A 15,479-nucleotide genomic window follows, 5' to 3' on the forward strand; every position below is an offset into this window, starting at 1 on the left:
ACAGTATCAAAATGTCTAATATTTATATCACTGGAGTTCCAAGGGAGAAGAAAAAGATTGATGTATCACGCCTGTAATCCTAGCTCTCTGGGAGGCCGAGGCGGGCGGATTGCTCAAGGTCAGGAGTTCAAAACCAGCCTGAGCAAGAGCGAGACCCTGTCTCTACTATAAATAGAAAGAAATTAATTGGCCAACTGATATATATATAAAAAAAATTAGCCGGGCATGGTGGCACATGCCTGTAGTCCCAGGTACTCGGGAGGCTGAGGCAGAAGTATCGCTGGAGCCCAGGAGTTTGAGGTTGCTGTGAGCTAGGCTGATGCCACGGCAATCACTCTAGCCTGGGCAACAAAGCGAGACTCTGTCTCAAAAAAAAAAAAAAAAAAGATTGATGTAGAAAAAATATCTGAAGAAATAATGGTGAAAACTTTCAAATTTGGAGAAAGACACGAATTTTCAAATTCAAGAAGATTTGAGAACTCCAAACAGGCTAAACTAAGAAAGAAAACCATATCCAGATATGTCATAATTAAACTGCTAAAAAAACCAAAGATAAAAAAAAATCTTGGGAACAGTCAGGAAAAAAAGTATATTACAAATAGGATAACTTACATGATTCTTTCAGAACTTCTCCCTAGTTTCATTAATATCACAAAATCATTTAACCTAAAATCTGCCATGACATTGCATTTAAAATCTGGAACACCACGCACCTGGATCTGGCTGCACCTACACAGTTTGGATGGTTGTCAGGGACCACACCCTTCCCCATAGGGGTAGGCAAAAATGGCAATTTACACTGCTCCACCAATTTCCTGATATTCTTCTCTGCATGAGCATAAGCAGCACCTACAAGAAATGCAAATGTATTGGATGACTTGCCTCAATGTCTTTGTATACTTGGTTCTCTCTTCCTGCATTGCCTTTGGTCTGTTTGTAAACTACGTGAACTATTATGGTCTTTCCATACCACCTACACAAGCAAATTGTAGCTGCTTTCCTTGAGAATCCATCTCACCCTCTCTGTACACACCACACAAAAAGTATATTGGCCCTTACTTGTTACCAGGTCTATCTCCCCAATAGGTGGTAACCATTATTTCTCTGTATCCCTCATGAATGATTTCTACAATCCCTGCCTTATCATAAGCACTCATCAAATGTTCATTAAAGGAAGAATGAAAACTATTACAGCACCACTGAGTGCTTGCCACATACTTTGCTATTTAATTATATTCTACTTGGGTAGTTAATATCTCCAGTTTACAAGTGACGTAACTGACACTCAAAGCAGTTGCTTGCCAAAGTCACAGAGCTAATACATCATATAATGCATTCAACTTAGCTCTGACCTCAATTTTTTTTCATTGTCCACGATTTTCATCAAAACTATTTTTAGTTTCTATTTATTTAGTTCCTAAGTAGTTAATAATTGCCTAGCATGGTCATAGGTGATTCTGGCAGTCTCAGTTCTAGCACACAAAATGGATACTACAATAGAATACTGACAGGAATATCAAGTGGGTTGGTACAACATCTCGGGAGAAAGCAATTTGACAATATGTACCAAAAGTCTTAAAAATATTCCTAATTTTTAGCTTAACTTTCTTTCTGGGGATCTACCTTAAATCCTAAATATGGAAAAAGCTTTAAGCACAAATATGTTTGCCACAGCTACTCTAAACAGACAGACAATAATTGGAAAAGATTTAAGTATGTGCCAGTAAAGTAAGTGTTGATGTACATATAAACAGACATTAAAATATATATTATATTTAGGAAAGAATTTTAAGATGATAAAAAATTACATAAATATTATAATGTTAAATGAATAAGGTAGGCTATAAAACTGTCTGTATAGTATAATCATAATATGTAAAATATGCATGAAAAAAGGAATAGAAAAGTACTAAATGCACCCCTTGGATGAAGGGATTTCTTCTTTCTACTTTTCTGGATTTTCTAAAAATTTTAAATTTTCTAAAAATTTAAAAATTTTCCAAAAATTTTCTAAAAATTTTATAAGAGTAAAAGCACATTTCACTTGTAAGACCAAAGAAATATAAATAGGTGATATTTTCTGAAACAGGTGAGATCTGTGGGCATTTAAGGATAATTCTGTAATTTCAAAACTAATACAAAATAATGCTAAATGGATAAAGAAAACTCCTATTTCAATTCAATTTCAAACATTAGACAGATGTTAATAAATAATGAAGACCATTTATAAAAAGAATCAAGCATTCTTTCAAAAGCCTAGTAAGATTTAGTGTTCTATTCAATACTACCTTTCCCGATGATAAGAAGGGGCTGTTTGGCATTCCTAATAACAGATGCTGCCATACATACAGCAGGAGTTTCTGCCATGCTAACAGGAGGTGACATGCAGCACTCTGTGTACCTGGAAATAAAGAACTTGGTTAATTAAAAATGGCCAACTCTAAGACTTTTTATTATGAAAATTTCAAATATATAAAAAGGTAGAAAAAAATAGAATAAGCTCCATATATCCACCATGTAGATCCAACAACTAATATCATTTTATTAATACCACATTTGTTCCACACACAAATATTCATTTTTTTCCTGAACCATTTTAAAGTAAATTATAGGCATCAAGACATTTCACCCTTAAAACTTCCCCATGCAGCACTAAAAGAAGGATCTTCTCCTGTGAAATCATAACATCATTATCACATCTAGTATACTAACAGTTATTCCATAATATCATCTAAAATTTGACAGTGAAATGGCTAATTCATAAAAAGAAAATTTGGGTTAATGGCTTTGTACTGTGATAGCAGCAGTAGTAGTGGTTATTGTTATATTCAAAAAATTTTTTCAGCTCCTTATCCTCATTTTATATGTTTTTGTAATAACATGTTGTAAAAGCCATACTAAAAGCTAATATTTAATACTTACAATGTGTCACTTATTCTCATCTAATTGTCAAAACAATGAGGTTAGGTATTATCATTATCTCCATTACACCACTGAGAAAAAAAGACTCAGAGAAAGTAAGTAATTTGCCCAAGGTCCCCATGTGGCATGTGGCAGACACTGGATTAAAATATCATTCTATCTCCAAAATGTATGCTTTTAAACACTTTCCTATATTTCTATTCATTGGGTAAGTTAATATTTTAGTATCACAGTATGCATTAGTAAAAATAATTAAAGCAATTTGCCACAGTTAAGTATTTCTGGACACTAAGTCCTCACTGTGGTATTTCATTTATTCTAATTAATAAACTCATACTGTATAAAATTTGTACACACAATAAAAATGGACATTCAACCTTTACAAAATTTAAAAGAAGGCTTACAGAGTTAACTTAGCTGAGGCTTGCCCTCACCCCCAATATTATTTTGATTAACATGTGCAGTTATTATACGGGATAGCTGTCCCAAATAGAAATCACTCAGTGGTGTACTAAGTGTACAGTAAGTCCCACTGTCTCTCTGCAGTCTAGAGAACTATATGGTCCACAACAGCAGTTATGTACTAAATCATATCCAGCTTGATGTATTAACCCAAGTACCCATCCTTACCAGGGGTGACTTAGGTACCAGCGAAAAAATGTTTTCTCTATTTATTTTCAGTTAGTGTTTATTTAAGAAAAAGGAGGACATGACAAATCACAGAAACCTCTGTGTTGGAATATTTTTAAATTCTATTTTTTAAATTTTAATTTAAAATGTCTACATTTTAAATATAGACAGCTACATAAACATTCTTTATGCTAAATCCTAATAAATTTTCAATAATCACCTCATCTATTGGCTTACACTATGAAGATTCCCAAGGACCCATACTACAATAATGGGGATGTATAATTATGGTTATTGGAGGAGTAATTTCAAATGAGGAGTTCAGGAAGCTTTAAGTATTTGATTTAGTAATCAAATCCAAAGATAATTACTATATAATACCATTTTAATGAAGAGAATTAAGCCCTTTGGCTAGGATTTAGTTTAATTACTAACTTATCAAAAGTTAAGACAAATGGAGATTAACTTATAAACTACTAGGTAATTTCTTGTTTAAAAGGTAAGCATCATGATAATATTTGTAACACTTAAGAAAGAATTCCAATATAACTATTACTTACTTTATAGAATTCACATTCACCAGGAGGTTCACAAAATCTGCAGGTATGTCAACATAGCAAGCACCTGGACGGCCATAGATACTGCTTCTCACTGCCTACATTTATTACAAATAGAAGAAAAGATTTTTAAAATCTCAATCTTATCATATTCCACTTGAAGGTAATTTAAAGCTATGAAATGAACATGATTTTTAATTTTTCTAGATATGCTTAGTTGGATAAAAAACAATTAAAATTGAAATGTCTTCTATTGAGTCTATATTTTTAAAGGTATTTTTGTTTAAAAGGGGAGAGATAAAAAAGTATTCATTTGGACTTTAAAATTCATATTCTATTATACTTTATACTTTAGTCTTAGATGTTACTCATTAGGCTCTGCCTGCCAAGATTTTTCCCTGTAACATGTACTTTCATCTGCCTCCTAATCCTAATGAGTTGGCAGAGTTTTCAGAAATTGTAATGTTATCATGTGTGTCAAATGGTTTTTGTAACTTATGGTTTTGAAACACCCCAAATGTAATTTCACATATAAATGCTAGGTAACTAATTAATTTATAATATAGGCTGAGCATCCCTAATTTGAAAATGCAAAATCCAAAATGCTCCAAAATACAAAACTTTCTGAGTGCCGACATGGTGTCACCAGTACCACACCTGACCTCATGCGACTATTCACAGTCAAAATCCATGTCCACAACAGTTTATTCAGTGTTCCCAAAGGAAAAATAAAATTATATTCAGGCTATGTATATAAGTATATATGAAACATAAATGAATTTCTCATTTAGACCTGGGTCACATTCCCAAGATATCTCATTATATTATACGTAAATATTCCAAAATAAAAAAAAAACAACCCTGATATCTGAAACACTTCTGGTCCCAATCATTTCAGATAAAGCATACTCAACCTGTATGCTGTTTAATTAACTAAGAGATGGTCTTATATGATTTAGGCCCCATTTTCAAAAATAATCTTTTGTAAAAACATAAAGGAAAGAGTACCTAGGGGTTCATTATACTTTTCTTTTTACTTCTGTATAATTAAAAAGATAATTTTAAAAACTAAAGCACAGGAGAAACTTTTTCCAAAAATAACTTACTTTACCTCTGTTTCTACAATTAAATGTAATGACAGTGAACATTAAAATTTAAATAGCTTTTAAACAGTGTCATTTTTAAGTGCTTAGATATATTCCTAATTGTCACTCATTCTATTGAGAATAAAAATAATGTAAGTATAAGCAACTGAGAAATACCACTTGACTTAGAAAGCTTGGTATTTAATACTGTACCTTTTCAATAACAGAAGGAATAGCTTCTATGCTGGCTGGCCGGGCAGAGAACTTGCTATATAATCTACAAGCTTCAACCTACACGGAAAGTGAAAATCACTTAAAATTCAGCTTATACATATTACTCTTCTGAAGAAAGACAAAATGTTAAGTCATTACTCTCTGTTTAGACTCGAGAAAATGCATTCCCTAGACTGTCTCTTAAAAGCCTATTCAAAGCACAATCAATGTTCTACCTCAGTATGATTCAGGAAGCAAATCAAAACAAGACATATTTTTCAATTCTCAGATTGGCAAAGATGAGAAAGTTTGATAATACAAACTACCACAACACAGGAAAACAGGCACTTTAATAAACTGCTGGTGAGACCATAAATGGCACAGGAAGTTAATGTCTACAAAAAATTTAAATGAGCATACTCTTGGACCCAGCAATTCTACAGCTAAGATTACATAACTTCATCTGTTATATCTTGTTACAAGAATAATTTATTTTTACATTTCTGCCAGTTTTCCTTTTATATAATTTGATGCTATGCTATTTGGAACATGTGAATAAATTCAGTAGTGATAATTTTTCACTGTTTAATCATGAAGCATTATATAGAAACTATTTCTTGGGCCAGGTGCAGTGGCTCATGCCTATAATCCTAACACTCTGGGAGGCCAAGACGGGCAGATCGTTTAGCTCAGGAGTTCGAGACCAGCGTGAACAAGAGCAAGACCCTGTCTCTACTAAAAATAGAAAAAATTAGCCAGGCATGGGGGTGCATGCCTGTAGTCCCAGCCACTTGGGAGACTGAGGCAGAAAGATCACTTGAGCCCAGGAGATAAGGTTGCTGTGAGCTAGGCTGACACCACAGCACTCTAGCCAGGGCAATAGAGTGAGACGCTATCTCAAAAAAAAAAAAAAAAAAAGAAAGAAAGAAACTGTTTCCCTTGATACTTCTTGGTATGAAATCCATGGAACAACTAGTAGTCTTAGTCCCACAGGCATGACAGAAGATGACTCCCCAAGTTTCAGTCCATTTATGTTCATGTCCTTTATTTTTAAGAACTTCCACAAGAAACAGATATGTGGATTTTAAATCAAATCAGTGATCTTTCTCTTCAGTTTTTAAATTTAATCTAATAAACTACTATTATTTTCTACTTCAGAAAAAATTTATAATGGACATTGAAACTCTCTTTTTTCATCTACATAGTTTTTGTAGGAACTTTAAATTTCCTTTTAATTAACTCATCTGCTCTACTTATTTTTCAAATATATCAGCATCCATTTAATAACTGTTGTTGTTTTCTACTGTTAACTACGTAAAATTTCAATTCGCTTCTAAGAGTATAAAAATATAACTTTGGCATTAACCTAGAGTCCAGTATTTTACATCAGTTTATCACATATAAAACTGTTTATATTTTGAAGTTCTCAACAATGATTCCTGATTTACCAATAGACTTTGTCTAACTATTTTAACTTTGCTCTTAACTTTGTCCTGTAAATGCTCAAATGTATTTACATCATATCATTCACTCTCACCTATTTACTTCTTACAACTATCCTTTAAACTATAGTATTTTGTTCAAAAATTCTTTCAAGTTTCTTCTAATTTTGAAATACTTCCATCCTCCTACTAAAATAAAAATAAATTTGTCCAGGGTCTACAGATAATCACTTTGAGCAGGATTTTTCCTCTCCATTCTTATTTCCCTTAAAGTCCGGGAGGCATAGTCTAAGATCATTTTCATTCCTACATCTTCTTGACTCTTCGAATAACTTATCTTCAGATTTAAAATCCTGTCAAAAAAGGTATATTTCTTCAAAGTTTATTCCTAAGCACAGCATAGACTCACTCTTTTTGTTTAAACGCTTCGGTCTCACTCTGTCTCCCAGGCTACAGTACAGTAGTGTGATCATAGCTCACTGCAATCTTGAACTCTTGGACTTAAGCAATCCTCCCACCTCAGCTTCCCAAGTAGGTAGGACGACAGGCATGCCCCACCAAACCTGGTTAATTATTTTAAATTTTAGGTGTGGGTCTTGCTATATTGCTCAGTGTAGTGTCAAACTTCTGGTCTCAAGTGATCCTTCCACCTTGGCCTCCTAAAGTGCTGGGATTACAGCCATGAGCCACTGTACTCGGCATCTAAGTTCTTTCTTAATATATCTATCCTGATATTGTCTTGTAGTAGTTCAGGAAAATTACCTTTAAGTTACCTCAAGTACCTCTAATTTATTTATTTTAATTTTGCAGACAGAAGTTTTTGTTAATATCTTCTCTTTTCCTAAACTCTTTTTTCTTTTTTGAGACAGAGTCTCACTCTGTTGCCTGGGCTAGAGTGCCGTGGCATCAGCCTAGCTCACAGCAACCTCAAACTCCTGGGCGCAAGCGATCCTCCTGCCTCAGACTCCTGGGTAGCTGGGACTATAGGCATGTACCGCTGTGCCCAGCTAATTTTTTCTATTTTTAGTTGTTTGGCTAATTTCTTTCCATTTATAGTAGAGATGGGGTCTTGTTCTTGCTCAGGCTGGTCTCAAACTCCTGAGCTCAAGCAATCCTCCTGCCTTGGCCTCCCAGAGTGGTAGGATTACATGCATGAGCCACCATACCCCGCCAACTTTTCCTGAATTCTTAATGGTGTGTAACTGTGCTACTAAAATCTTAGGAGTTGGATACCTGAGGAAACTCCTGGAAAGCTCCCATCGTTTCTTGATTTCTTTCAGAGGAACCACCAATCACAAGCAAGGGCCTGAAACAGCCATTTTTTAAAAAGATAATTACAAATGAAATCATCATGTGAAACACTCAGCAGAGTGTTCAATGCATAACAAACAATAAATGGTAAAAAGAAAAAGAGGGAGGGAGAAAGAATATTATATTTTCCCTTTAAAACTGCAGATTAAAAAATATTTAGGAAGCAACCTGATGTGAAAGAACCCTTCCTCAATTTCAGAAAAATACAAAATTTGTATTTGTATATGTTCCCCCCCCCCCGGCCCCTTTTAAATGTTGATGCTAAACTTTTAGGTGTAGTGACATAAAATGAATTTTTACACCTTTCCTATTATTCTTGGGATAAAGAGAAAATTTACACTTTCCTAAGTGAGTCTATTTGAAAATCGCAGAATGTGTGACATTTCTCAACAATAAAATTCTTATCCTTCAAACTAAAAAAAAAAAAAAGATACAGCAAAACTTAAGGTACTCAAAAATATCAGACCATAATTTGTCATGAGATTAGTTTAAAAATAAGTATCAGACCATAATGTAGATAAGGGAGAGAAAGACTAGGAAGAAAGGAAGAAAAGAAGGAACTACTAGAAACACAGGGTGAGTGCTCACTTCGACAGCACATACACTAAAATTGGAACAATTAGCATATAAGAAAAAAAAAGGAACACAGGGTAAGAATATAAACAATGTCCCTCACACTAGGAAGATTATAATACAAACTGATTAGAACATAACCTCCTTCAACCTGACCTTACTAGTAAAGTACCAGGGATAGGTTAATGGCAGGGTTAGAGAATAAGCAGTTTATAAAGTAAACTCAATAAATATAAGAATCTCAATCGTCTTGCCAACCATACAAAACAAGGTGAAAAATTAGGCATATTTTACATACTGAGCTGGGATTTTTAAAAAATAATCTTTCACTTAAGTAAACAGAACTATATACACATTCACATAAACACACACATATACATACACATATATACACATATGTATTATACATAAGGAAACTCTAAAATGTTAACAGTGTTTATCTCTAAGTAAAGGAATTATTGGTGTTTTTTATTTTCTTCCTAATACTTTATTTTTCTTGTATATATTTAAGGTATACAACATGACGTTCTGATATACACATACATAGTAAAATGATTAGCACAGTCAAGCAAATTAACATATCATCTCACAGTTACTTTTTTTGTGTGGTGAAAGTACCTGAAATCTACTCTCTTAGCAAATCTAGTATACAATATAACATTAATAACAATATTCCTCATGCTATACATTAGATCTCTAGGACTATTTATCCCACATAACTAAAACTGTACCCTTTGACTTCCTACTCCCTATTTCCCTTCTCTATCCCTGCTCCCCTCCCATAGTAACTACCTTTTTACTTACTATGAATTCAAATTTTTTTTTCCAAGTCTTTCCATCGCAGCTCAGTAAAATCATGCAGTGACATTTTTAAGAAAATATTTTTGAGAAAATAATAATTTGCTTACCAACAGTTCATGTTTGCATTCGCCATACCACCTAAGGCATGGATAAGACCTGGGCCAGAAACAACAAGGCATACTCCTGGCCTACAAGTAAAACGGAATTTATTTTATTAAAAACAGGTCAAATGTAACAACTGATTCATACTACTTTAGGGTGAAACATGGCAACCTTCTTGGACTTCAAAGGAAGGACATATACTCTTTACTATAATTAAAAAAATAATTATTAGAATATTTTTGATATAAAAAAGAGAAAGATTATATCAATCTTCTTGCAAGAAATAAGGTACCTATCATCTTCACATTGTATTCCACTAACCTCTTCTTTTGCTCCTATATTTGGGTGAAATCAGGTGACTGCATACAGAAGCAAAATGAGTACATTTTCATATAAAAGTCTTTTTCATTTCTTAATAAATATTATGGCAATTAATTTTTGACAGAAAAGGAATTCTGAATGTAGTGCTCTGCCCAAAATATTTTAAAATTGAACTTGGATGCTTTACCCTAGACTTTACTTTCTAAGCTTAAAGCACTCATGGAAAAGGTATCTTCCATACAATTCAGTTTGCCATTTTATATTTATAAAGTAATTTCTCAAAAATCTCTGCTTAAGACAGACTTTAAAATAACTTAATTATCACCAAGTAAACTAAACTTCTAGCAGTACTATCCCACAGAACTTTCTGTATACATATAATACAAATGTTTATATAATACAAATGTTTTATATCTGCATAGTCTGATATTATAGCCACTACCCACATGTGGTTACTGAGCACTTGAAATGTGTCTACTCCAACTGAAAAACAATAGTTTAAATGTTTAGTTAAATATAGTTTAATCTTAATTATTCTAAATGTACATGGCCATATACAGCTAGTGGCTACTATATTAGACAGTATAGTTCCACAAATTCATTCAAATAGTAACATGTTTTAAAAGTATGAACTTTTGTGTTTTCTCTAATCATTCTAGCATTTTCAAAATTAAGGTGTCGATGACTATAATTTAAATGTTTTTCAGGCTAAACAAAAAGATTACAATATTTTGCATATGTAAATAAAATGACAGAAAATGGTGAAGATAGTGTTATTTGTTTTTGTTTTCTGTTTTATTGAGACAGAGTCTCACTTTGTTGTCCAGGCTACAGTGAGTGCCATGGCGTCAGGCTAGCTCACAGCAACCTCAAACTCCTGGGCTCAAGCAATCCTCCTGCCTCAGCCTCCCCAGTAGCTGGGACTATAGGCATGCGCCACCATGCCCAGCTCATTTTTCTATATATATTTTTAGTTGGCCAATTAATTTATTTCTATTTATAGTAGAGACGGGGGTCTCGCTCTTGCTCAGGCTGGTCTCGAACTCCTGACCTCGAGCGATCCGCCCGCCTCAGCCTCCCAGAGTGCTAGGATTACGGGCATGAGCCACCATGCCCAGCCGATAGTGTAATTTGGATGGCCTATTTTCCTCAGGCTCAAATTCAGAAGGTTCCTATTAGATAAGAAGGACTACTTCAGTGAGGTCTAGACTTTAAGACCTTATTAGTTTATACTTCTTAGCACTTTAATTACTAATTTCAGTTTTAGAAGTTACAAAATGTACTAAAGTTAACATAAGTGAAAGGGTATGATATAAAGTACAAGGGGAGTACAAATTTTGCTTAAAAAATACATGTGTATGTAGGGAAAAAACAGAAGAAAATATGACAAATTCTCAATAGTTGTGGGATCATAGGTAATTTTAGTTTTCTTCTTTATACTTGTCTATATTTTCCAAGTTTTCTAAAATGGGCATTTAAAAAAAATATATTAATTTCTAATACTAAAAGAGGAGTGAGTAGTTAGGTAACACAGATATACAATAAAAAATCTGAACAAGTGGAACAAGCCCCAATAATCACATTTTTGGATCAAGCATTTTTGTACTGAGTGTGCTTGGGTAAAGTTGCAAGATCCAAGACATGATATGATGTCAACTCACTATCTGATCAACAGTGATTCACGCTGCAAAATGGCAACGTGTTCCACCCTAAAACACTTTTCTGGTATTACCATCCTTTTGATCTGACCCGTAGAAATTTATAAATTTCTTTATTTTTCTTTATTAATACCATCTTCTATATTCTTTTCAAATCAACTAATCCTTCATTTGAAATATATAATAATTCTACCCAAAAATATCAAAGTAATTGAAATAAAACAGACTGTAATTTACCTGCCTGTCAGATATCCAATCGCGGAGGCAGCATAACAAGCCTACAAAGAAAGAACACTGGGACTTAAGCACATTGGGATCCTTATAGTACATGTATGAGAATAATTTACTATTAAGATAAGGTAAAGAAGAAATTGGAACATTTCCCATTTTAACAAGAAATGTTCTGCCCATAAATTTCAAATAATAGCTTAGGTATCTAATTTTTAGTTTTTAAAGAAATTTCTTCATATCCATGTTATTCATAATATCCTCTTACAATTGTCTGCAGGATCAATAGAAATGTCCCCTTTTTAACACTGATATTGGTAATTTATGCCTTCTTTCTTTTATTCTTCAGTTTCATGAGTTTATCAAATTTATTAATCTTTTCAAAGAACCAATTTTTGGCTTTGTTTGTTTTCCTCTATTGTTTCTATTTCATTGATTTCTGTTCTTATATTTACTATTTCATTCCTTTCATCTGAGTTTGATTTTTCTTTTTCTAGCTTCTTGAAGTACCAGCTTAGAGCACTGGTTTTTGATCTTCATTAATAGATTCATTTAAAGCTATTCCCTCTAAGAACTGCTTTAGTTATATGCTACAAGTTTGATATCTCATCTTTTCATTGTCATTCAACTCGAAATGTTCTCTATATTCTATGGTGATTTCTTCTTCAACCCATCAATTAACTACAGTCTGTAGTGATCAATATCTTCTTTCTTATTCCTGATATTGGTAATCTGTGTTTTCTCATTTATTCTTGATCAGTCTAGCTTGAAGGTTACTGATTTTATTAATCTTCTCAAATATTTACAAAATACCAACAATTGTGTTGCTTAATTTTCAAATATTTGGGATTTTTTAGAGATCTTTCTGTTACTGGGTTCTAGTTCATTCCATATGCTCAGGTTACATATAGTATACATGTTCAATCCTTAGTGATTCTTTGAGATTTCCATTATGGCCTGACTATGGTTAGTTTTACTTTTTAAAGGCACTTCAGCTCATAATCAGGAATAAAGAAGAAATGCTAAATTAAACTAAATACATACAAGATAACCTGGAAAATGCTGGGTATTCTCTCAAATTCTTCTTAGTCTGGGATAGTATTTTTTTCAGCATTATTTCTTCTCATTTCTTTAGAAATAACAATTGGGTATTTTCTAGCCTTCAATCAGCTTTAAATGAAGTAGTATACTGATCTAAAATAAATCTTTGTTAAGGATGTAAGGACATACATGCAAAAAATAAATATTTATGAATCATAATCTTAACTGGCTCCACTATCATATACCTGCTAAGAAGCTACACAAAGGCTCTGCTCTTTTTCTGTTTTGCTATTCTTTACTGGCCCTGTCTCTTTTCTGTTTTCCACATAAGGCCAAATTCACGTGGGACAATAATAAGACAACTCTTAAGAAATGAGAGTACATAAAACAAAGTCCCTACTGCAATAAGAATGCTATTTTGGTCAGGCACTGTGGCTCACGCCTATAAGCCTAGCACTTTGGGAGACTAAAACAGGAGAATCATCTGAGGCCAGGAGTTCCAAGACCAGCCTGAGCAAGAGAGAGATCATATCTCTACAAAACATAGTAAAATTAGCTGGGTATTCTATAAACTGGCTCAAGTCAAAAAAAAAAAAAAAATTAGCTGGGTATGGTGGCATGCACCTGTAGTCCCAGCCACTCAGGAGGCTCACACAGGAGGACTGCTTGAGTCTAGGAGTTTGAGGTTGCAATGAGCTATGATGACATCACTGCCTGGGTGACAGAGCAAGACCCTGTCTCAAAAAAATAAAAATAAAAGGAATACTTATTTAGACATTGAGAAGCATTGCCCCCTTATGAGAGCTGGGTAAGAAATGTTACTATGCAGTGCAAAACATAAAACAACATATAACAAAAAGCATAGTAGGTATCAAAAGATGAGAGGTAACCGGTTGTATAACCATAAAAAATCTGTTTCTCTACCAAATTACCTACACTCACAGGCAGAACAGTATACAGAGAACTTAAGAGAGCAGGCTCTGGAGCCAGTCTGTTTTGATTCCAATTCCAGCTCCCCTACTTTCTATTGTGTAATTTTGGCAACACACTCTGTACCTTGGCTTCTTGATCTATAAAATGAACATAATTCAAAGTATTACTATGAGGGTGAAACTGGTTCATACATGTGAAACACTCAGAATAGCACCTGTACTTGGCCAGCAAGTAGGCAGATTGTCAGAAAGTTAACAGTTATTGAAAGCTGGTCAATATATGTCTCAATTACTCTAAGAATCTGATGAAAGACAATCAAGTCACACCTAACTGTACCTTTCTCTTTCGTAGAAATGCCTTAGAATGCCTTAGCTTGTTCTCATATTCCCTCTGAATCATCCCGTCACTACCCTTAGTTCAGGCACTATTTAAGTCATCTTTTGACTACTACAAAAATTCAGGCTGCCTGAGGGAAATATGTACTGAGATGTCCCAGAGGCACCTCAAATGCATATGTCCAAAATTGAACTCATCACCTTTCCCCTCCAAATTGGCTCTTCTCTCTGTAATCCCAATCTTGGTCAGAGAGACTATGATCAACATAGTCAGTCAAGCAAGCCTCAAACTTAGGAAGAGCCTGTCTTCTTCCTAGCTGGTTAATGCCTAGTGAGCCTTCAAGACAGCTCAGATATCACCTCCTGTGGGAAGCTTTCCATGAAGTCTTAAGCTTTCACAACACTCTGAATATATCTTTCTCACAGCACTTATCACATTATAATAAGACTGTTTCTGTCCATAGCTAGATTATAAGCCCCTCAAAGCTAGGTAATGATTATCATCAATCTCTGTATCCAGCAACCAACACACACCACAAGGGACCTAAAGAAACCTCAACTAAGTTTATAGGGACTGAAATAAAATTTCAATCTAGAGTCTGTCTTCTGGCTCCTACCTGCTGCTCCATACTCATGAATAAATATCACCTTTCTTTTTTTATTTTTTTTTAAGAGACAGGGTCTCGCTATATTGCCCAGGCTGGCCTCAAAGTCCTGGGCTCCAGCAATCCTCCTACCCCAGCATTCTATGTAGCTGAGACTACAAGGCACATGCCACTGCACCTGGCATCATCTTTCTGAAGTACAAACCTACTTATGCCTCCGACCTATTTAGAAAAACCTTTACAGTCTCCCTCATTGCCTATTGGAAAAAGTACAAATTCCTTTTCTAGTTAGAAAGGATTCTCCCCACCTCCCCTCAGCCTACCTACCAGGCTCACAGCCCACCATGCCTTTAATAATCTTGAGGCTGGGTGTGGTGGCTCACACTTGTAATCCTAGCACTCTGGGAGGCCGAGGTGGGAGGATTGCTTGAGCTCAGGAGTTCAAGACCAGCCTGAGCAAGAACGAGACCCCGTCTCTACTATAAATAGGAAGAAAATTAGCCAAACAACTAAAAATAGAAAAAATTAGCTGGACATGGTGGTGCATACCTGTAGTCCCAGCTTCTTGGGAGGCTGAGGCAGAAGGATTGCTTAAGCCCAGGAGTTTGAGGTTGCTGTGAGCTAGGCTGATGCCACGGCACTCTAGCCCAGGCAACAGAGTGATACTCTGTCTCAAAAAAAATCTTGATAGAATAGTATAAACTAACATTACCTCTACAAGC

General features: G+C 34.4%; 1 protein-coding gene across 4 annotated transcripts in view; it reads right to left on the reverse strand.

Moving 5' to 3' along the window:
- Positions 1-15,479, reverse strand: part of HACL1 (2-hydroxyacyl-CoA lyase 1) — a 42,977-nt gene that overhangs the window by 25,656 nt on the left and 1,842 nt on the right. For 3 of the 4 annotated variants that reach the window (XM_012766938.3, XM_076005474.1, XM_012766939.2), the window contains exons 3-9: positions 11,853-11,893; positions 9,642-9,722; positions 8,083-8,155; positions 5,408-5,485; positions 4,113-4,207; positions 2,289-2,401; positions 714-849 (exon numbers count right to left, since the gene is read on the reverse strand). In XM_012766938.3, coding sequence (XP_012622392.2) covers positions 714-849; positions 2,289-2,401; positions 4,113-4,207; positions 5,408-5,485; positions 8,083-8,155; positions 9,642-9,722; positions 11,853-11,893 — 617 coding nt within the window. The remainder of the gene's footprint in view (positions 1-713; positions 850-2,288; positions 2,402-4,112; positions 4,208-5,407; positions 5,486-8,082; positions 8,156-9,641; positions 9,723-11,852; positions 11,894-15,479) is intronic. The other variant, XM_076005472.1, reaches the window with a different exon arrangement.

The sequence above is a fragment of the Microcebus murinus genome, chromosome 1, assembly GCF_040939455.1.
Source record: "Microcebus murinus isolate Inina chromosome 1, M.murinus_Inina_mat1.0, whole genome shotgun sequence".
Taxonomy (NCBI): domain Eukaryota; kingdom Metazoa; phylum Chordata; class Mammalia; order Primates; family Cheirogaleidae; genus Microcebus; species Microcebus murinus.